Raw genomic sequence first — 21,527 nt, forward strand, 5'->3', positions numbered from 1 at the left:
CTATGTATAAATTTGAATATGTTTTTATATATAACTTTTTGATTATTCAGTTTTTTTTCCGGCAAGTGTTATTGTGGTAGTGTGACTGCTTTCATTATATATATCTGGCACAGCATATTAACACTTAGGCTCGGTTCACACATGGGCGGCACGACTTGCAGGTCGCCTCAGCGAGGCGACCTGCAAACGACTGCGGGGCGACTTCTGCATAGAAGTCTATGCAAGTCGCCCCAAGTCGCCCCCAAAGTAATACAGGAACCTTTTTCTAAGTCGGAGCGACTTGCGTCGCTCCAATTAGAACGGTTCCATAGCACAGAACGGGAGACGACTTGTCAGGCGACTAGGTCGCCTGACAAGTCGCCCCAGTGTGAACCGAGCCTTACAGACCTGTAATGGATTTGATCACACTGTGAACTGATTGGGTAATTATCCCAATCTTGTTTCTGGCGTCATCCTGCCTGCTGAGATACTTAAAAAGGTGTGGTCTGTGATGTCTGGTTTCAGCCTCCTTTCCCAGTCGATGCCTCTTACGGAGAAACACAGCGTAGGGGGAGCCAAGAAACCTGACGTCACCACATAGCAGCTGACTAGCCTGAATGCAGCAGTGTCGCTAAAACTTTCCGTATTTTTTTACTTTCTGCTAACATTTTGGATGCTGGCCATGTTCTTGTTTTATTAAAGAAGTTTTTACCTATTACTATGGAGTTTCTCCTGTTTGTTTTTAATTCACATACGGCGAGTGTCACTATTGAAGACAGTCCGGCTGCATAGAACTAACAGCGCCTGTGAAGGAGTGAGTCTGTGTGATCCGATCAGCTGTTCCATCTGATCAGCTGCTCCAGTGTATGGGATTTCTTTACACCGCTACCTTGATGCCAGTGGAGGATCCCGGGTGGATGGATGACTGAGTAAGAGGATCTTATCAGCTGTTCCTGGATACTCTATGAGCTCATAAGACCCCTGTGATAGGGGTCCCACGGATCTGGTATGCGGCCACCTTTTCTCATTTTATCACAAGAATCTGGTTCACAGAGAAAGGATTAATTTACCCAGGAAGCATACACATATATTTATGTTGCAGGACTTTCCTTGCCTTCCTTCAACTATCTATTCCTTCAGTGGACTTTTTTGTTACATTGTAATCATTCACATATTACCTCACTGGAAGGTGCAATACCCAACATTTGTGTTACAATTTTTTTGTTATTTACTATTGTTGCTCTAAGGCAGTGGTTCTCAACCTCCTTAGTGTCGTGATCCCTGGGTAAAATTTCCCAAGTTGTGGGGACCCCAACAGTAAAATGATTTTCGTAGCGTGGGTTTTCAGTACCCAAGGCAAGACAAGTAATTTGCGCCCCTATCCCACGGACATTTAGCACTCCCTGAGTTCCTTCCACTCGTACAGTATTAAAACCCCTCATGGTACATTTTAGGATGTACCACTCTTTGTTCTCCTTTTATCTCTCTCTATCCTAATTTCTTGTTTTTTTTTTTTTCTCCATCCCTCTCTCTAGCCATCTTTTTTTGTTTTTTCTCTTATTCTTTCTCTGCCTTTTTCTTTGTTCCTCCCCCTCTTTTCCTCTCCCTTCCATGTATTCTCTATTTTTATTCCTTCTCTTACTCCTTGGTGGGGATGGGATGAGTGGCAGTGCTGGCAGGGAGTTGGAATTAGTGGCAATGTTCTGATCAGCCAACTTACGTGCTCTTGATCAAGGTCATCTGCTGATCTGAGAACTGTAGTGGGGACTTTTAATGGCACCTATAATCTCAGGTAGTGTTACTCACTGTGTCTCCGACTTTGTGGTGTCTCATAGAAGTGACACCTATGCCGAAATCAGGAGATAGGCTCTCCTCCAGCCCCTTTCACTTCACATTCCTCACCAGTCAGCTGATCTCTAGTCTCTGCCCCCTAACCATGCCGTGAACTGAACGGGTGGCTGCGAAGAGGCTGAGTGGGCGGCCGCAGGCTCCAGGAACAGCCCTACTGGAAGGCTGTGAAAAGGCTGGGAGAGCAGCAAAGGTTTCCGGAACAGCCCAGGATTCGGTGACCCCTGGCAAATCGTCATTCGACCCCCGGGTTGAGAAACCACTGCTCTAAGGTATAATTCACATACACATCCAGGCTGAGGGAGTTCCCTCAGTCCGTTTGTTTGTGACATTAGTAGCGCACCTGAATATAGTTACCATATTGCTAAAACTGCAAATTCCGTTTTTTTTAAGGTTGCAGCACTTTTTGTCATTTGTCTCATTTCACTCACTGGATAGTTTATGGTTTATTTGTTTATATAGTTTTTTGTAATCTAAAGAAATTAATTTCACTTTATATGTGCAGAATTGTGTGAAAATATTCTGCTGTTCACGTTTGAACCCTTATCACGTTTTAAATAAGATAGCAATTTTGGGGTTAGCGCAGATTTTTTGCGATATACCACCCCAAGCTATTTGCTGAGAGGCATGGTGAGTATTTTGCAGCTCTCATTTGTTTTTGAAAATGAAGAAAGAAAAGAAAAATGTATTTTTTTTTTCTTTTTTCAATTTTCAAAACTTTGTGACAAAAAGCGAGGTCTGCAAAATACTCACCATACCTCTCAGCAAATAGCTTGGGGTGTCTACTTTCCAAAATGGGGTCATTTTGGGGGGGGGGGGGGTTGTATCATCTGGGCATTCCATGGCCTCCGAAACTGTGATAGGCAGTGAGGAGTGAAATCAAAAATTTACACCCTAAGAAACCCTGAAGGCGGTGCTTGGTTTTGGGGTCCCGTATGCGGCTAGGCTCCCAAAAAGTCTCACACATGTGGTATCCCCGTACTCAGGAGAAGCAACAGAATGTATTTTGGGGTATAATTTCACATATTCCCATGGCATGTTTGAGCAATATATCATTTAGTGACAACTTTGTGCAAAAAACAAAAAAATGTGTCTTTTTCCCGCAACTTGTGTCACAATATAAAATATTCCATGGACTCGACATGCCTCTCAGCAAATAGCTTGGGGTGTCTACTTTCCAAAATGAGGTCATTCGGGGGTTTTGAACTGTCCTGGCATTTTATGTCACACATCACCCACTCTTCTAACCACTTGAAGACAAAGCACTTTGACACTTTTTGTTTACATGAAAAAAAAATTTTTTGCAAGAAAATTACTTTGAACCCCCAAACATTATATATTTTTTGTAAAGCAAAGGCCCTACAGATTAAAATCGTGGGTGTTTCATTTTTTTTTTTTTTTTTCACACAGTATTTGCGCAGCGATTTTTCAAACGCATTTTTTTTGAGAAAAAACACACTTTTTAATTTTAATGCACTAAAACACACTATATTGCCCAAATGTTTGATGAAATAAAAAAGATGATCTTAGGCCGAGTACATGGATACCAAACATGACATGCTTTAAAATTGCGCACAAACGTGCAGTGGCGACAAACTGCATACATTTTTAAAAGCCTTTAAAAGCCTTTACAGGTTACCACTTTAGATTTACAGAGGAGGTCTACTGCTAAAATTACTGCCCTTGATCTGACCTTCGCGGTGATACCTCACATGCATGGTGCAATTGCTGTTTACATTTGACGCCAGACCAAGGCTTGCGTTCGCCTTTGAGCGAGAGCAGGGGGGGGGCAGGGGTGCTTTTTTTTTTTTTTTTGCTTTTTTATCTTATTTTTAAACTGTTCATTTCATTTTTTATTTTTTTTTATCATTTTTATTGTTATGTCAGGGAATGGAAATATCCCCTATGATAGCAATAGGTAGTGACAGGTACTCTTTTTTTGAAAAAAAAAAAATGGGGTTTATTAGACCCTAGATCTCTCCTCTGCCCTCAAAGCATCTGACCACACCAAGATCAGTGTGATAATATGCTTTCCCAATGGCGATGTTTACATCCGGCAAAATCTAAGTCATGAAATGCTCCTAGCTTCCGGTTTCTTAGGCCATAGAGATGATTGGAGCCATTCTGGTCTCTGATCAGCTCTATGGTCAGCTGGCCGAATCACCGGCTGCATTCTCAGGTTCCCTATTGGGACAGGAGAGCCAGAGAAAAACATGGAAGACGGTGGGAGGGGGGGGGGGACATTCCCTCCCACTGCTTGTAAAATCAATCTAGAGGCTAATTAGCCTCTAGGATTGCTCTTACATGAAAGCCAACCGCTGGCTGAAAAGAATGATACCAAGATGATACCTAAACCTGCAGGCATCATTCTGGTATAACCACTCAAAGTCCAGAAACATACAGGGACCAGCATATTGTAATCTTTTTTTTCATGCAGCCTGTGGGCTGAACGAAAAAAAGATTGATTGGTGGGTATGCCCACCATTAGAATACCTCCCTTCATCCACCCACTTCTAATGATGGGCATATATGCACCATTTATATATGCCGAAGCATGGGGGCATGCGCCCCAAAAGTTAGGAGCAAATCGTTCCTCCGCCACTGCTGTCCCCATGCTTCGGCATATATCACCTCCGACAGCGCTGGCTTTATATATATATCGTGGGAGCAAACGCTGTTGCTGTCAAGATAAATATTTCCGCGCTGAAGCTGAATGGCGTACCTGAAGACAAAAAAATAGTTAACAATAAAACACAGTAAACAGTAAAGTATAAAAAATTGCATACCTGAAAAGCAAACATGATAAAACAATAAAACATTGCAGAATGGAATACAGTAAAAAAGAGCAGAACAATAGAGAGAGTAGAGAGAGAGAGAAAACAATAAAACGACAACTATTTTTGTTTTTTTTTATTTTATATATTTTTGTGTTTTTTTATTTTTTATTTTTTTTTAAACACACTTTTTTTTGTAACTGTAACTTTTATAACTGTAACCGGTTCCAGGTTCGGGTCTCTCAAAATGCGATGGCATCTTGGGAGACCCTGTGAAAGTGTGCCTAGTCTGTGCAATGCTGTACCCTACGCTAATACTCAACTAGTGAATGGTAACGTTCAAAACATTCACCAATGCAAAGACCAGGATAGTCAGGACAGGAGGGACAACAATAGCGGGTGTCACGCCTATATCCGCGCTTGCTGCAGACACGACATCTTTTTTGGGGGGGGTTCATTAGGTAGGGGTACTCGGGAGGACATAAAGAAAATGCCTCTCATGCATTTGGTTGGGGATGTGAATGGGGGAAGTACCGGTGCTGCAGAAGTGGTGGGTTCCCAATTAGGATTGGCGAATGCAACAGCAAGGGCATTATGGGCACGACTGGTCCGTGTTTGTCTTCTTCTTGGTGGCAGCGGGACACTACTTGTACTTGCCACCTCACCAGCTTGAACTGCACTTATGAGACTCGCCACGTCACCAAGTGTTACTGCAGCGAAAGACTGTTAGCGATCGCAGGGATCAGGCCTGACTCTGCAAACGCAGTTATGTGTTTAGTGTTTTGTAAGTGACAGTGATCGATCGATACTGCACTTGGGTGGGCTGGGCTGGGCTGGGCTGGGCGGAGGGGCAAAACGCAGGTGCTAGCAGGTATCTGGGCTGATCCCGCTAACACTGCATTTTTGGGAACCCTAAACTGCTGGGGACGCTAGTATAGATCTGATCGGATCAGATATTGATCCCTTCAGATACTATACCACTAAGGGAGGGGTATGGTGCGTGCGTGGGTGTTAGCGGTACTGGCACAAACCTGAGGCTGCCTGGGGCGACGTAGACCCTATCTGACCCTAAAACCTAACTTATATCACCGACGGGCGATCAGGGGGTTAAACCTTTATTAGGTAATAAATGGCGGGTGCCCCGACACTATAAAAAATAAACTAAACTAACCAGCGTCACCCGTAACAGTTGTACGGTGATCACTGGTGAAAGGGTTAACTAGGGGGCAATCAAGGGGTTAAAACCTTTATTAGGTAGTATATGGGGGTCCATGACGCTATAAAACGCTGACGGCAAACCAATATATTTACCTCCCTAACTGGCGTCACCAGTGACACTAATACAGCGATCAAAAAAACGATCGCTTAGTGACACTGGCAACGGGGGGTGATCAAGGGGTTACAACTTTATTAGGGGGGGTTGGGGGGTACCCTAGACCTAAAGGGGGTCTAACACTAACTGCCCTACCACTTCTAACTGTCACAAACTGACACCAATGCAGTAATCAGAAAAAAAAAAAAACTGCTATTGGTGTCACTGTGACAGGGGTGGGGGGGGTGGGTGATCAGGGGGTGATCGGGGGTGAAAAGTGTGCCTGGTGTGTTTTACTGTATGTGTGGTGTTGGTGCACTTACTCAGATGTGTTCTCTCCTAGGCGCCGGAACGGAAAATACCAAGCCGAGCAGATATGACATCACTTCCTCTGCCGCTGTTTACTATACAGCAGCAGAGGAAGATTCTCATTCGTTGGGAGCGATCGCGAGGGGGTGGCCACGAATGAGTGGTCTCCCCCTCAGCCTGGATCGCTCCCCTAACAATGCCGACCGCCTCGGGCAGCGGGGGAGGTGCGATGCGCCCCCCGCCTGAGGGAGGCAGATAATGTACCAGGTATTTTGCCTGCTCGTGCCATTCTGCCACAGTATATCTGAGTTAGGCAGTCAGCAAGTGGTTAAAATTTTCCTTCTAGGCCCTGCAGGGCAGAGGAAAATGCATTTTTAGTATATATATATATATATATATATATATATATATATATATATATATATATATATATATATATATATATATATATAGGCTGAAATGTTTTCTGGGCCTGACCCTGAGGCTTTCCTCTAGAGTCTGACGGTGGAGGCCGCCACCACTGCCTAGAGGCGGATGCCCCTGGCGCAGGGGAAGGAGTCCGTTTAAATGAAGGACGTTTATACTTTTTTTTTTTTTTTTTTGCCCAAATGAGAGTACCTTTCCCACTAGAAATCATTTGGATGTATTAGACCAAATCCTCCCCAAATAGTCGATCCCCATGAAAAGGGAAACTAGTTAGAAGCCTTTTGCAAGGTGCTTTTTTTTTTAACCACAGGGTCCTATGCATGTGTACTAGCACAAGCGCATGGCGGGACACCTGGTGAATAGAGTCTCTCATGGCGTCTGTGACAAAACATAGCGCCCTTGGGTAGTTCGGCCAAATCGCGGGGGACCTCTTTAAGGGCCTGTCTAAACTGGTCCCTTTAGGGACTGACAGATGCCTATTGCTGCAACTGTAGGCTGAGTAACTGCACCTGCCAATGAAAAAAAGGATTTTAACAGAAATGTCAATCTTTTATCAGTTGGATCTTTAAACATCTGTGATTTGTCCACTGGACAAATTAGGCTATTATTCACACTGGAAATCGCAGCGTCAACTGCTGGTACCACCTAGTTTTTGGTGAATTTCTCCTCCATGGGATAGAATGCTGTGAATCTCTTTGGAAAGAGATCTAATAATGCATGTACAGGAAACGCATGAAAAACCTAATGAAGGAACAAAACTATCAGCTGACTCTGCTAGAGGTAGCTTGAAAGAGGCACGAACCATCTCTGTAAGAGTTTGTACCAGCAATCTCTCAGATTGCGAGGCTGAAAAAGGTTCATCTACGGTTATTTCCTCCGCAGAGGCGTAATCGGTTTGCCTTTCTTCCTGATCTCCTGAGGGTAACACCTCATCCTCTACCCACTGTTCCCTTGATAAGGGGTCTAAGGTGGGGGAGGGGGATCTAACATGCTTCCTATCCTTTTGGATAGCGGATGCGATTAAAGTCGCTAATTTTCCTTCTAGGCCCTGCAGGGCAGAGGAAAAACGCATTTTCAGTCATGTATACAGGGGCTGAATTGTGATAAGCAGTTGCACCACCAATTGGTCCCAATGACTCACCCTGTCTTTTTTTCCATATCTGGTATCTCAGGCAAGGATGACAGTGTAGAGACACGACTGGAGTTCCCAGCACCTGGGGGCGGAATTTTTGGTACCTTTGGGGTGTCTTTTTTGGGAGCCATAGTGCTGAGCACAAAAAACAGAGGCACCAAGTAAACGCACAACTCGCTGACAAAAATAGTTTAGCAAAAGACAAATGCTAATGAAGTTCAGCTTTAGTTGTTATCAATGTTATTCCTGTACTGGAAATGCCATGCATCCCTTACGTGCCCCCAGCGCTCTTGCGTCCTGTGTGTCCGCTTGCAGCTATGACCTGTGAGCGTCTGCTCTGTCCCCAGCACCTGCGCCGTGTGCCCCTCGTGTACTTACGTCCTGCACACGACGCCGTGCCTTAGCCCCGCCCGTAGCCACACCCCCTAAGTCAATCAACTTCCCCCCTCTGTCTTTAATTAGCCGTATCCCCCGCACGCACAGGCGGTGGGAAGTTTGGGGAGAAAAGAAAAACAAAAAAAAAAAAAACAACTTTCTGTGGGGAGTAGAATCAATTCTAAATGAGAAAAGCCGCTGCCGGGGATACAAGCTTCATTTGTACCTCCCTCCCCCAGGAGGAAAATGTTCAGGATGAGGATACTCCCTGGCTTTTGAGACCACACACGTGCTGTTTTAGCTGGGACTTATGAGCTGACTGAGAAGCAATGTACTAAGGTATGCATTTACTCCCTCTAGTGGAGATTTTATGGCATGATAACATTTTTACTTTATGTAAGAAAAAAGCATAGGTGGACTTTTTACAGTTCCTAGGCTTCTTCCCTTACCTTTTCCTCGCTGCAGGATACTGCTGTAACAGACAGATCCAAACTTCATCCATTATGGCGGGCTGCATTAGCAAACTTTTAAAGGACCGGGTCCCTATTATAGGAGGTCCACTGCCTTGGACCTGTATAGCACCCCTCAGGAAAAACTTTAGGTAATTCCTGGGGTCCAGCCCTCAAAGAGAGGCGTTAAAAGGCAAAACCTTGTTCTGCTTATGTGAGGCCGGGTAACATCCACCTTGGCCTTAGTGGCACTTTGGATGGACCCCGTCTATGGAGGCTGTTTAACCGCTTCAGCCCCAGAAGAATTTACCCCCTTCCTGACCAGAGCACTTTTTGCGATTCAGCACTGCGTCGCTTTAACTGACAATTGCGCGGTCGTGCGACGTGGCTCCCAAAAAAAATTGACGTCCTTTTTTCCCCACAAATAGAGCTTTCTTTTGGTGGTATTTGATCACCTCTGCGGTTTTTATTTTTTGCGCTATAAACAAAATAATAGCGACAATTTTGAAAAAAACGCATTATTTTTTACTTTTTGCTATAATAAATATCCCCAAAAAATATTTAAAAAAACAGTTCTTTTCCTCAGTTTAGGCTGATACGTATTCTTCTACATAATTTTGGTAAAAAAAAAAAAAAATCACAATAAGTGTTTATTGATTGGTTTGCGCAAAAGTTATAGCATTTAAAAAATAGGGGATAGTTTTATAGCATTTTTATTTTTTTTATTACTAGTAATGGCGGCGATCAGCGATTTTTATCGTGACTGCGACATTATGGCAGACACATCGGACATTTGACACATTTTTGGGACCATTGTCATTTATACAGCAATCAGTGCTATACAAATGCACTGATTCCTGTGTAAATGACACTGGCATTGAAGGGGTTAACCACTAGGGGGCTAGGGAGGGGTTAAGTATGTCCTGGGGAGTGTTACTAACTGTGGGGGGGGCGTGGCTACGTGTGACACATCACTGATCTCTGCTCCGATCACAGGGGGCAGAGATCAGTGACACTGTCACTAGGCAGAACGGGGAGATGCTTGTTTACATTAGCATCTCGCCATTCGTCCTCTCCATGAGGCAATCGCGGGTATCCCCGCGACGATAGAGTCCATGGGACCCGCGACCTGACTCACGGAGCTCCCGGCTGGCGCGCACGTAATGGCACGGCAGCAAATTTAAAGGGACGTATGGGTACGCCCATTTGCCCAGCCGTGCCATTCTGCCGTCGTACATCGGCGTGCGCCAGTCGGGAAGTGGTTAAATCCAGCATGGGTTGCCTCCAGCTTGGAGCTCTTCAGAGCACATCTTCACTCGTGACCAACACCTTAGACATTGGTGAAAAAACTGAGGTACTCCTGGTAGGAGGAGGGGTATATAGGGAGGCAACTTCCTGTTTAGGGTGTGCCAGTGTCCATCACCTGAAGGTGGCTATAACCCACATAGTAATTACTGCTCTGTGTCCAATGATGTACGATAAAGAAAAGGCTGCTTGATCTTGTCTTCTCTGATCCTCCCTTTCTTCCATTGTCCCCAACCCATCTCCTGATAGTACAGAGCCTTGGGGGCACTGCACATGCTCAGTTTGGTGTGTATTGCTACAGTTTTTTTTTTTTTTTCTTCGGAGGGTGCATGTGATCAGCACAGGCCCAATTAGCACTGCCCAGACAGGGGGTCAGGGGCCCTCCAGCCTCATAGGACATTCAAGGGAGAGTGAAAACTTCTACAAGCTTTAACCAGTGCTCAGCCAGACACTGATAGAAGTCACAAGACTGTTATGTACTGCTACTTCCTTGGCTGTAGAGGACAGGAGGGTTTAATTTGGCGTTAAGGCTGTCAGCAGATTAGCCTCTACAAACTCGGCAGTGATTAAAAACAGAAAGAAAGTGAGCATGTGCAGAGCAGGGTGAGACAGTGTATTACTGGATTTTAAACAGTATAAGCACTTACTTTTAATATTTTACATAGCTATACCTGCAAAAGTGACCAGCCTGAAATGATCTAGCAGGACTACATTTTCTAACTAAAGTTCCACTTTAAAAATGTGGAAAATAATGTGTTGTAGTGTCCATTTTTATTCAAAGTAAGGGCAACAAGGGTGCAATAAAGATGATTGTTATCCTTTTCTGGATTTCTCTAGCACCCAAAAGACCAGCAAGAGGAACAGATAAACAAAGAATATATACAGCAGACTAAAGATATTATTTTTGTAATTTGGTATTCTCTCTGAAGGATCATTCCCAGAGTTAACACCCCATCTGCTTGATGGGGTCTTAGGTCTTACGCCATTTTTTTTCTGCCCAGGTAATTTGCTAGAGAGTGTTCAGAGTTCCCTTTAAATGAACTGCTGTCATTTAAAAGGGGATGTAATTCTGCTCATGCTGAAGCACCAGACACATTGCCATGGGATCTGAAATTTTTTGATGGTTAACTTAAAACGCTGAAGTAGCAGCGATGTGGATTTGGTTGTATGATCTGTTGCCCAGGCTTACAGCCAAACTGCTCTACTGAAAGCATTTTATAAGACACTGGCTTTGGCTGTAACACAGACAGACTAAAAATGTATGCAATGCAAGTCACTCTTTTGAATATTATTGTAGGGACTCCAGAACCTGTTCGCTAGGCATATCTATTTGAAGGTGAAAACTTAATCATCCATGGGGTACTTCAGGACTCCCATATGTAACAAGAGTAGATCCAAATCTTTGGACACCTGAAGCATGTACTTAAAAGCTAAATTCCAAACTTTCTTTTTTACTAGAACTGAATTGAATGATCAGTCCCAGCAAAGATCATACCTCTGTACCATGTTGCTCTGTTGTCTGCAGATCTGATATTCTGGGTTTAGTGCTGGCTTTGTACCATGTGACAATGTATAGTCTGGATGTAGACTGAGGGCCTTCCAGCCACTTCCGGCTCCTAGAACACACCCCTTTGTAGTCTGCAAACGATGTAACTTCCTTCAAATCATCTCTGATGGTGGGTGGGATTGAATACATCCTAATTAGCATCCATTCCCGCCCAGTCACACCTACAGGAAAACCCAAACTTCCCAAGTCCCTCCTCACAGATCCCAGCATTATTAAAAAAATGGAAAGCCCTCCATATACTATACACAGCCTATTGGTAAAGCTAGCTGTGCTGCTGCTGGGAGGAATAAATAGATAGCCTTGGTACACACTAGCGCCACATGAAAGTCACGTGACTTCCAGCGCCACTATCACACAGAAAATGAGTGCTTTTTCTTGCAGATTGCCCTGCATTCGGAAACGCGTGGATGTGAACAAATGGTAATCCAAGCATGACGTGCGCTGCCCCATGTTTTCAAAATAAACAGCAAAAGCTCACATTTTTTGTGCGGGTTGCCGCTCGTTTGGAAATGCGCAGATGTGAATGCAGCCCATATGGTAATACAAGCATGACGCACATTACGACACGTTTCCAAAGCAAGTGGCAAAACATGCATTTTTTTGCGGCTTGCTGTGCATTTGGAAACACGCAGATGTGAACGAATGGGAATGCAAGCACAATGTGCAATTTCTAAACACTCAGAAAAGCATACATTTTCTTTCAGGTTGCTGTGCATTTGGAAACGCACAGATGCAAACGAATGGTAACGCAAGCACGATGAGCATTGACATGCGTTTTTGAAAAGAATGGCATGGTGTGCATTTTCTTGTGGGTTGCCATGCATTCAGAAACACGCAGATTCAAAAGAAAAATAACGCAAGCGTGCCATGTGTTTTCTTGTGGTTTTTCCGTGCGTTTGGAAATGTGCAGATGCGAACGAATGGTAACAAATGCGGCACGCGTTGCCATTGTTTTTGAAACGCATGACAAAGCACATAATTTCTTCGCTGGTTGCTGCGCATTTTTGATATGCAAGGCAAAGCATGCATTTTTTTATTGCAGGTTGCCGTGCTTTTGGAAACAGGCAGATGCAAACAAATGGTAACACAAACGTGATGCGCATTGCCGCACATTTTTGAAACACACGGCAAAGCATGCATTTTCTTGCGGGTTGTCATGCATTCGGGAAACGCGCAGATGAGAACGCAGCCTAAACAGAAAGTGCGACGTGCATTGCTGTGCATTTTAGAAAGGCACAGCAAATCGTGCGTTTTCTGTTCGGGTTGCCATGCATTTATAGACATGCAGATGCAAACCCAGCCTATGTGGCACCGTGAGAGCGAAGCGCATTTGGTGGGTGTTGCCATGAGTTTTTTTCTGTGGGGGGTTGCATGAGCAGGCATGCATGAGTGCCCTCTTAGCAAACGGCGATGAGAGAACAGGAGGATCAGCGCTGCTCTCTGCAAAACCATTACACAGAGCAGGGAAGTAGGATGTTATTTTTTTTATTATTATTATTTAAAAATTGCCTTTAAAATCAATCCCTAACTTTCTCACTAAAGTTTCACTTCCTGCTTCTTTCCTATTCACTGCACAGAGGATTGGAGTGTGGGCGGGGATAACACAATTCTATTCCTTCCCCAATCACCTCCCACATAAAGGCCCAGAAATACCCACAGTAATCCTTAGACCCGCCCACATCAACTCCCACAGCTGCTCCAAGTGACTCCCATAGCCTGCCCTTAAACTACTGAGGCTCAAAGCATGCTGGGACATGTAGTATCAGGACTGGTAAAGGTAGGAAACAGGAAAACAGAGAACTCAGAAATTCTGGCGGTAGGAGGAGTGACATCACATACCTCTAGCTGTATACAGCAGGTTTCTATGTAAGATATATATATACACACACACACACTCTGACATTGGAGTTGTGATTCATTAACATGCACAATGTATCCATTTTGGAAAAGCTGGAGTTATTATTTAAGGTTTTTGATTTCTATTTTTTTAAATCACCCTTCATCAGCTTAGCTGGATAAATAAATGGACACATTCACTCTTATCTTTCCCCCAGCAGAGTGAGATGGCACATAATAGTGAGAAGGGACAGATGCAGAGGGAAGACGAAATTCTAACAGTGTGCGAAACTAGTCCAAAACGTCTCCAATAACAAGGAATCTACACATCTACACATCTAAACCCAAGAACAAAAAAAAAAAATTCTAGTATTGTAGCTTACTGGTGCTTAGATGTGGTGGCTTTATTCGTTCTTGTTTTTCACATTTTTTTTTTTGCTATACTTTATTGCATTTTTTGCTATATTTTAGCCTGATAATCCTGCAGTTGTGTCTTGTTGCAACAACCATACTGAACACTGTTGTCACCCTAGGACATGGAGTGTGTGAGAACTACATAACACTTCCTTCTTTTCTCCATAACAAGGGGAAGCGTTTTGTAGTTCACAGAGATTGCTGGGAGCAATTCCAACTGATAACTTTCTGTACTCTATGCCTCTGGGCTGTTATCAGCTCACAAGATTTATGGATGGTTGAAAATATATATATATATATATATATATATATATATATATATATATATATATATTTTTTTTTTTTTTTTTTTTTTGCTCTTGTCAAACAAACGGATATATAAAAGTGGTTGTAAACCTACTTTTACCTACATTTAAGCCTATAATAAGGCTTACCTGAAGGTTCTGGGAATATCTGCTCAACCTGCATGGTTAAGGACATACTTACCATATACGCTTTTGCCGTCATGGGCGCATGCGCACTTTTCTAAGGGGATCATGCCGTGACTGGCGGCTCCTGCGCGCATGCGGCGTCACGCGACTCCGGCCAGTCACAGAGTCGGAGTCCACGGCCCCGGAAGGAAGAGGGGTGAAGATGGATGTAGCCACCAGCGCAGACATCCCGGGCTTCGTTTGCAGGTAAGTGCAACATAATGGGCTAGTATGCGGTGCATACTAGCCCATTATGCTTTTAGTTTGCAGGGGAAAAAAAGGAGGAAGTAAAACCCATCAGGGTTTACTTCCTCTTTAAACAAGCACTTTCAACAGACCAAAAGGGAGCAAATAAGAGAAAAAATATTTTTACATTTGCACCAGGAACTTGACAATTTAATGTTGCAAGATCTACAGCTCTTGCTTTTATAGAAGACTTTTTATTGACTGGGGCTTTAGCCTGAAGACATACTGTAAGCACAAAGGACTTAGAAATATGAAACGTTTAGCAATGCTGCCTTATTATTGCCAACGCCAGACTAAGGGTAAAAAGGAAAAAAAATCAACAAAGTTAAAGTGCAAAACCCAAACACAGAATAGGTAGGATACAAATGATATTACTAAACAACCTCCTAAGCATCAAAACAGTACGAAGTACAATGGTAAAATAACACAATCTATCAAGGAGTTAATGCCTTCCCTCACAAATGCTGTGACTGCATTGGCTTCCATGTTGACCCAATGCTGGGAAAGTGTACTGGCAAGCAAGTCTTAAACGCACACGCTGATGTTCCTAAAGTAGGAAGCAGCTCATTCATGCCTTTGGTGCCATGTGAGCCTAGGGATGGCTACTGCAAAGTGTGACTGGAGCCAAGGTGTCGACACGGCTGCCTCTCACTATATACCTAATTCCAGGCTGAGGACTAATGAAGAGGTTACAGAATTTCTCAACAGAGCGAGGAGCTCTCACCCCGAAAGATGACACACCAAGGACGTACGGAGCTGTTCTAACATTGATTAGGACCTCCAAGCTAACCAAAGACATTTGGCAGCACCTACAATCCCACCCCTCAAATACTAAGGTAGGCCACACAAAGGAAAACAAAATGATGGTAGGAAACAAATGGTGCCCACCAAGAATGGGAAAGGTAGTTGCTCTGTCAAGGCTACAAGTAAGGGATATCTAGCCCAAACCAATAATTTCTCAGGCAGTGCCTCTGAATGTATTCTTTTATAGCTAGCGAGCCTTTTGCTTCCGGTTACCAGTGGAGGAAACCACTTCTCTCCCATGTGCTGTCCTGAAAGTGCATCTCCAGTGTTTTAGTGAAGTAAATAGTTTGTTTGGACCAACTTGGTCCAAATAAACGATTTAAACTTCACTAGAGATACAGCTACTCTCAACGCTGTATGAACTGTATGTAGCTGAGGCTACGTACAATATACAGCGCTGTGTTCTGGCAGCAGGATGGGAACTTATAACATAGATTGATGCGCTCTGATACAAAATTCAATCAATGTGAAAAAAGAATTTTTTGTGCTAAAAAACCAATGTGAAAAAAATTGCTACCAAATCGCTAAAAATCGCATATATAAAATCGCAAATATATGAAAAAATCGCAAACATTTAAAAACTGTGTTCCTCCAGTTATCCACTGGAAGTGGTGCGATATCTCCAAAGTAAACTAAGCAACAATTGTGTATAGATATACTAAAAATGCGTTTGCAAATAGTAATCAATCCAAATTAGTGCCAATAAATAAATTAGATATATTCCCTGTGATAAGTGTTGAATCCTCCATAATAAAAAAATAAATAAATGATATGCTTATAAAGGTGCAATATATATACAATTGATGAGTATAAACAATAAAAGTTCACAGGCAAAACAGCACAGTGATACACTCACGTGTGCCCGACTTGTTTTAGGCATGCAGATAAGCAGATAGGCAGATCTCAGCTGGCTTGTAAGGACAAGGCTTGCTACTCAGCCTTGAGAAAGTCACGTGTCAGTGATGCAACTCGTGGGAGGAGCCTAGGACACAGTCTGCTGAATACATTATATCAAGCAGCAGCAGCTTGCGTAGCAAGCCTTGTCCTTACAAGCCAGCTGAGATCTGCCTATCTGCATGCCTAAAACAAGTCAGGCACACGTGAGTGTATCACTGTGCTGTTTTGCCTGTGAACTTTTATTGTAACAATATTGCGCGATGTTTTCTCTCTTTGTTTATTTTACATAAAACCACTTGATACTGAGAAAATCACCATTCATTGTGGCTGTGGAAGAAATAGCTCAGAGGGTGAACAAATAAGTACTGCAGGAATACAGATATCCCAGATTACTGAGGATTGAACTGTCACCTGTTACTTATCCTATCTCATGAATTTAATCATCTATATTTAATCAGATTCTATTGGCACTATTTATCTATTTATACTCATCAATTGTATATATATTGCACCTTTATAAGCATATAATTTATTTATTTTTTATTATGGAGGATTCAACACTTATCACAGGGAATTTATGTAATTTATTTATTTATTGGCACTAATTTGGATTGATTACTATTTGCAAACGCATTTTTAGTATATCTATACACAATTGTTGCTTAGTTTACTTTGGAGATATCGCACCACTTCCAGTGGATTTGTATAACTGGAGGAAATATTTGCGATTTTTTCATATATTTGAAATTTTATATATATGCGATTTTTTAGTGATTTCGTAGCAATTTTTTAAACATTTTTTTTTAGCACAAAAAATTATTTTCTCACATTGATTGAATTTTGTATCAGAGCGCATCAATCTATGTTATATGTTTTAATTTTTAGGGGATTCTGACCACTATATAATTGATAGCAGCTTGATATCATTGTCAATCTAACAATTTTTATTTAATTAATTGCACATGCATTCACATACATTTGGTTTACACTTATTTGATTGTATATGTCACGCTAGAACATTATTGCGCTTGGTGTTTTTGTTTATTTAGGATGGGAACTTCTTATCCCATTACCAGAACAAAATCCAGTGGGGTTAAGCAGCACTCAACCTTTCACATGGAGCTTTGCATTCTATGAATGAATACAAAGTTTCCTCTGAACGGCTGAGGCAGAGACACGGGTGGATGACATCACAATCTCTGACTCAGCCATTAAGGGCTAGCTTTTATTCGTTCATAGAATACAAAACTCCCTGTTAAAGGCCGAACGTCATTAAGCCTGGCTCCATTTTGTCCTAGGAGTGGACAGGGAAGTTCCCGGCCCAAGTGGCGAAACACAGCACTGTATAAAGTATGTAGCTGAGGCTATATACAGTTTCTACAGAACCGTTGCATCTCTTAGACTGGCCATACAGTATACAATTTTCTTATTAAATTTCCTTTAGATTTACCTTCAACTATGTAGTGCAAGGGCCTACCTGATTGCATACAAATTGAAAGGGTTTAGGTCTGACCTCATACTATATAGTTTTGGTAAATCTAAAGGAAAATTGTACAAGAAAATTGTATAATGTATGGCCAGCCTTGGTGAAGTAAATAGTTCATTTGGATCAGGTTGGTCGAAACAAACTATTTAAAAACTTCACTAAAGCTACTGATCAGCTTTAAAAGGACTACGAGGAAAACATTACCTATATAGTCCAAAAAGACTTCTGGTATATACCGTATTTATCGGCGTATAACACGCACTTTTTTCCCCTTAAAATAAGGGGAAAATCGTGGGTGCGTGTTATACGCCGATCCCCGCTATTTTGTGATCTGTCGGAGCGATCGCCGCAATCGCCGCCGACATTCACATAGCTTGTATTTTTAAACATGGCGCCGCGGAGTTCGGAGGCACTCGGCGGCGCTCGTTCAGCTGAACGAGCGCCGCCGAGGACACAGTGACTGGGCGGAGCCGAGATACACATAGCCGAGGCTTCTCGGCTATTCTCGGCGCCGTTCACAGTCATGCCCAGTCCCGCCATTGGACCTGTGTTATGTCCATCATAGGGACTGGGCGTGACTGTGAACGGCGCCGAGAATAGCCGAGAAGCCTCGGCTATGTGCATCTCGGCTCCGCCCAGTCACTGTGTCCTCAGCGGTGCTCGTTCAGCTGAACGAGCGCCCCCGAGTCCCTCCGAACTCCGCAGCGCCATGTTTAAAAATACAAACTAAACGTTTGTATGTCGGCGGCGACAAGGCTGCACGGACCACTGGGGACAAGGCTGCACTGGGGCAAAGCTGAACTGGGGACAAGGCTGCACTGGGGCAAAGCTGCACTGGGGACAAGGCTGCACTGGGGACAAGGCTGCACTGGGGACAAGGCTGCACTGGGGACAAGGCTGCACTGGGGACAAGGCTGCACTGGGGACAAGGCTGCACTGGGGACAAGGCTGCACTGGGGACAAGGCTGCACTGGGGACAAGGCTGCACTGACAAGACTGCACTGGGGCAAAGCTGCACTGACAAGGCTGCACTGGGGCAAAGCTGCACTGACAAGGCTGCACTGGACACTGGGGAAAGGCTGCACTGACACTGATGAGGCTGCATTGATGGGCATTTAAATGTAAGTTTTTTTTCCTTAAACTTCCCTCCTAAACTTGGGGTGCGTGTTATACGCCGGCGCGTGTTATACGCCGATAAATACGGTATTTACCAGTTACCTGAGACTGAAGCACATAGATGTAGGACCTCCTGCATTTATTCAGCACAAATGAAATTTCTGTGTGCCTATGACCAAGCAAAAATATTTAATACTAATTATAAGCAGAAAGAGGTGGAGCGGCATCCTATGATTAAATGCCATCAAATTCACTCTTATCCTACAAAGGGCACAGTCAAAACAATCCTCCCACCAATGGAGATTAATGTAAGAACACAACAGAATGATGGAAAGATAAGGCTTTCCAGATTAGCCAAAATATGATGATCCACTTAATTAAACCTCCTCCCTAATGATGTGCACAAGCATGCTGGGTTTGGATACAGGATGCACTATTTTGCATTGTGTTTATCAAGTTAATTTTCATCAATCAGTAACAAAACACAACTGACTTCACGATTAGAATATTTATTTTGTCTACGAATTATATACATCTGTATATTTCTATTACCTGTATGTTATAAGATCCTCTTCTTGCCTGGAAGCAGAACCGTCCTTGAGTGTCTGACTCTGTAAGAAGAACCGATGTTCTCTCTTTGTCTTGAGGAGTCATAGTAACTTTATATTTACTCATCGATTTCATACCTTCCGGAAAGTGTGTAATAGAGATATCTCCACACACACTAAATCTGTAAACATAAAAATTATGACGTTTTTAATGCTGTTTCTCTGGATCAGGTGTGCATATAGGGATCTGTTTATGGAGGTTTTCTTCGTTGAACACAATAGACTTGTGCCTTCTTTTTAACCTGTGTTACTAAACATTGCTTTTTTTTTTTTTTCACACACAAAGTAAAATAGAGTTGAACAGTAAATAACAAATCCAGGACATATCTGTAAATCATCCCTGAAATGGCGTGACCTTGTCTAAGATAGAAATCATACACAACTATAGCACAAAAGATAATACATGGCTAATGACTGTACATTTACAGATTTGGTATGCAATTTTCTGTAGGCAACATGTTCTAAAGCAGCCCAACTTACCTAGCTGCTATAATATCTGCCAACTGAGGAGTGTTTGGCGCAATCTTCACAGTGAGTGTGTCAAAGAAGATATGTTCTTTCTTTGCGTCAATACTATATGTACCTGCAGTCATGTTTTCCAGACGGAAGGATCCGTCAGCATTGGTTGTAACTGTAAAAAAAAAAAAAAAAAAAAGCAAAATTGTTTAACTACTAATCGGTGTTCAGTATTTCAAAAAATTCAAAAAACTAACCAGGCTAGCATAAAAAGAACAGAATCAGTTTTTTTGGTTTTTTTTTTTGCTACTTCAGCGATTTCATTGAGAGGATTTAAATCACCATTTATAGCTCATTTTATATCCCATCTCATTATCGTCACATCATAGTAGCATAACCATAACTTTTTATTTTTATCTAGTTAACCACTTGACGACCGCCTCACGCCGATTTACGTCGGCAAGGTGGCACGGACAGGCAAAATCACGTACATATACGTGATTTGCCTTCCGCGGGTGGAGGGTCCGATCGGTCCCCCCCCCCCCGGTGCCCGAGGCAGTCGCCATTTCTTCCCGGGCGATGAGAGGTGAGGGGGAGGCCATCCATTGTTGGCCACCCCCTCCCGATCGCTCCCGGCGAATGAGAATGCTTCCTTTCCCTCTGTAATGTAAACAGAGGGAAAGGAAGTGATGTCATCCCTCCTCGAGTCGGTCTTTTTGATCCGGCGCAGAGGAGAGAAGACATCAAGTAAGTCTGCACAACACTACACTAACAGTAGAACACGCCAGGCACACTTGTCACCCCCCATCACCCCCCGATCACCCCCCTGTACCCCGTCACTCTGATACCAATAGCATTTTTTTTTTTTTTTGCATTGGTGTCAGTTTGTGTCAGTTACAAGTGTTAGGGCAGTTAGGTTAGCCCCCTTTAGGTCTAGGGTACCCCCCTTAGGTCCAGGGTACCCCCCTAACCCCCCCCTAATAAAAGTTAACCCCTTGATTACCCCCCGTCACCAGTGTCGCTAAGCGATCGTTTTTCTGATCGCTGTATTAGTGACACAGGTGACGCTAGTTAGGGAGGTAAGTATATAGGTTCGCTGTCAGTGTTTTATAGCGACAGGGACCCCCATATACTACCTGCTAAAGGTTTTAAAGTGGAGTTCCACCCAAAAGTGGAACTTCCACTCATTAGATTCCTCCCCCCCTCCGGTGACACAGTTGGCACCTTTCAGGGGGGAGGGGGGTACAGATACCTGTATATTACAGGTATCTGTACCCACTTCCGGCGTAGATAGCCGCAGAATCTGCGGGTATTTACGCCACATCCTGTCCCCCCCCCCCGCTGCCTGCTGGGAAACACACGGGTCCCAGAGGCAGCAGGGACCATTCGTATTGCGCTGCGCGACTCGCGCATGCGCAGTAGGGAACCGGGAAGTGAAGCCGCACGGCTTCACTTCCTGATTCCCTTACCGAAGATGGAGGCGGCAGCACCCGAGGACGGAGAGACGCTTCGGCCTCGGGTGCCGACATCGCGGGCGCCCTGGACAGGTAAGTGTCCATGTTTTAAAAGTCAGCAGCTGCAGTATTTGTAGCTGCTGACTTTTTAAAAAATTTTTTTCGGTGCCGCTCCGCTTTAACCCCCTGATTGCCCCCTAGTTAACCCTTTCACCAGCGATCACCGTATAAGTGTTACGGGTGACGCTGGTTAGCTAGTTTGTT

General features: G+C 43.5%; 1 protein-coding gene across 2 annotated transcripts in view; it reads right to left on the minus strand.

Annotated features, from left to right (window-relative positions):
- Positions 1 to 21,527, minus strand: part of LOC141101794 (BOS complex subunit NOMO3-like) — a 365,568-nt gene that overhangs the window by 219,347 nt on the left and 124,694 nt on the right. For both annotated transcript variants that reach the window (XM_073591128.1, XM_073591127.1), the window contains 2 exons: positions 19,834 to 19,984; positions 19,298 to 19,475 (listed from right to left, as the gene is read on the minus strand). In XM_073591128.1, coding sequence (XP_073447229.1) covers positions 19,298 to 19,475; positions 19,834 to 19,984 — 329 coding nt within the window. The remainder of the gene's footprint in view (positions 1 to 19,297; positions 19,476 to 19,833; positions 19,985 to 21,527) is intronic.

Source organism: Aquarana catesbeiana, linkage group LG06, assembly GCF_042186555.1.
Source record: "Aquarana catesbeiana isolate 2022-GZ linkage group LG06, ASM4218655v1, whole genome shotgun sequence".
Lineage (NCBI taxonomy): Eukaryota > Metazoa > Chordata > Amphibia > Anura > Ranidae > Aquarana > Aquarana catesbeiana.